Raw genomic sequence first — 2,317 nt, 5'->3', positions numbered from 1 at the left:
ATTGGGAATGTGTGCATATATTAGAGGAACTAGCCGAATGACAGTGTCCTTTCTTGTTGATACAGTGGTGCCACGTTTATTACTGATAATGAATAGTAACTTATTCAACTTCATAAGTTCCATTTCAAAAAGTAAAACTATGCTTCTTGAATGTTTCATTGCAATATTGTCTGAAAGGAAATGGGTCCTATTCATATTATATCTATCATTAGCCTAAATCCAACCATGAAGAAAAACAGTCAAATGACAATCATAACTAGGTTAAACACACCAGGGGCTATAGATAGATAAGATAACATAAGTCCACATCAATTAATTGCTGTGAATTCCAAAGTGATCTCCTTGACCAAAACAGAGCATCAAAGGTAACTTGACAACCTCAGATCCCGTTCAGCGGTTGAGATTCAGCCAGATGTTACAGGGGAAACATAAAACACGACACCAGAAGGGTACACCTCACACACACCCTCTTAAAATCAGCAGGAAAGACAGATTCTCACAATAAAGAACCCACTATATGATGAGTGAGAATCTAGTGAGAACATGGAGTATTTTGCAATGCATGTAATATTTGTAATATTAGTAATATTAGTAATAATAATAATAATAATAATAATAATATGGACATATTTATAAGAAAAACGTGACAAAATTAAGGTTTTAATTAATCCGTTTTGTCTTGACCCATAAGAAAGTATATCGTCGATGTGTTAAATGATATTATACAGTTTACTTGCACCTTGTTCGATCCTGTTTTCCACAGAGCTATGTAAAATTCCTCGCTTTAACCCTATTCGGTTTTATTGCACACTTCGTTGTCGATAAAGTGGCAGCTAAATAAATACATCTATTCATAAAATTATCTTCAAACGAATGAAACGCACGAAAAATATGAATTTATAATGAAAGGACTGACAAATCTTTGATAGAAAAAAGACTAATCGATTTGTAGGCCTATTCAACAACATTATTAGTAGGCTATGGAATCATGCTTGCGTCGAGTAGCGCGTGGGTAACAATGCTATAAGCTTTTCCATAGGCTAACCTTTTTGGAATATGGAAAATCCTGTATATTGAATAGGCCTACATGTGCTCTTTCTCCCAAGAACAATGAAATACGTTATTCACTGTTATGCATGATACGAATAGGTTTATTGTGATTGGAGAAAAGCGGGGGACACCCAAATGGAACAATCAATTTCTACAGTTTTACGCGTTGAGGCTATTTCTTGAGTGGGAGTGTCCACTGTTCGACTGACTACAAAATATGAACCAGGAGAAGGGCGGAATACGGTGGAGCCCCTGGCCGCACCTGGGCTACCTCCACTGGGTTAAGATGTCATTCTCACCGCGGGTTTCACTTCCTCAAACACCGACGAGTCCTCTGCGCCGTCAGCTCCAGACATCCGCACAGGTTTCAGCTGCGTGAAAACCGCCCTCTCTTCTGTGTGCGGAGGATTCATGGCCAGTCCTATACTAGTTGCCATAGTTATCTCTCCGATAAAACGTATTCAAATAACGCTTCCTTTGTAAATATAATTTATGTAAAGTACATATAGATTTGACAACTGTTGCGTGATAAGCGCGTCGTTGTTGGGTCCAGGTGCGCGCGGTAATTCCAAATCCCTCACTGGCTCACAGGTCGTTTTACCTGCGCTGAAGTATGCCAGCGAGACCTGGAAGTCATGATTGACAAAAACATTAGCCAATTCAAGCGAGGGAGTGTCCTCTACTCCAATCACCTGTGCCGTAGGTGTTTTCACCTGGGTGATGTGGAAGGAAACGACATAATGGAGAATGAGAGGGAAAGGGGAATGATGTTGGAAGAACAAGCATGGTTTTTAGTTCATATAGCCCAGTTATAACATATAGATATTTCATGCACACAAACGCATACACACACGCAGGCACACATGTTTCCCTAAGGGTTGATGTGTGTATTTCTGTAGGAAGAGAAAAGCCAGTGAAACCTGAATCATAGTAAATAATGAACCAATGGCCGTCACAACATATTAATAGAAAACAGAAAATATGACCGTAAACATGACTAGAAAAGGTATTTCTCTGCTTCAGGACTCAGATAAATGTAACATTGTTCCTGTGAGAACAGACCGGTTTTAGAATTGGATAGTGTTTATATTGCGTCATAATAATGATAGATCGGCATTCTTGTGGTTTAGAATTAGAACGTGATGTTAAAGCTGGCAGGTTTCTGATATAAACATGACGCATATGCATTTTAGTCATTTAGCAGACGCTCTTATCCAGAGCGACTTACAGTTAGTGAGTGCATACATGGGAATCGAACCCACAACCA

General features: G+C 39.0%; 1 protein-coding gene across 1 annotated transcript in view; it reads right to left on the bottom strand.

The window, feature by feature from the left end:
- Positions 1-1,632, bottom strand: part of klf5l (Kruppel like factor 5 like) — a 17,289-nt gene extending 15,657 nt beyond the window's left edge. Inside the window, exon 1 of the mRNA XM_084178356.1 lies at positions 1,350-1,632. Coding sequence (XP_084034482.1) covers positions 1,350-1,487 — 138 coding nt within the window. The 5' untranslated portion in view covers positions 1,488-1,632. The remainder of the gene's footprint in view (positions 1-1,349) is intronic.
- Positions 1,633-2,317: the final 685 nt, after the last annotated feature.

The sequence above is a fragment of the Coregonus lavaretus genome (assembly GCF_964263955.1).
Source record: "Coregonus lavaretus genome assembly, chromosome: 15".
NCBI classification, from domain to species: domain Eukaryota; kingdom Metazoa; phylum Chordata; class Actinopteri; order Salmoniformes; family Salmonidae; genus Coregonus; species Coregonus lavaretus.
This window is presented reverse-complemented; position numbering and strand designations above follow the sequence as displayed.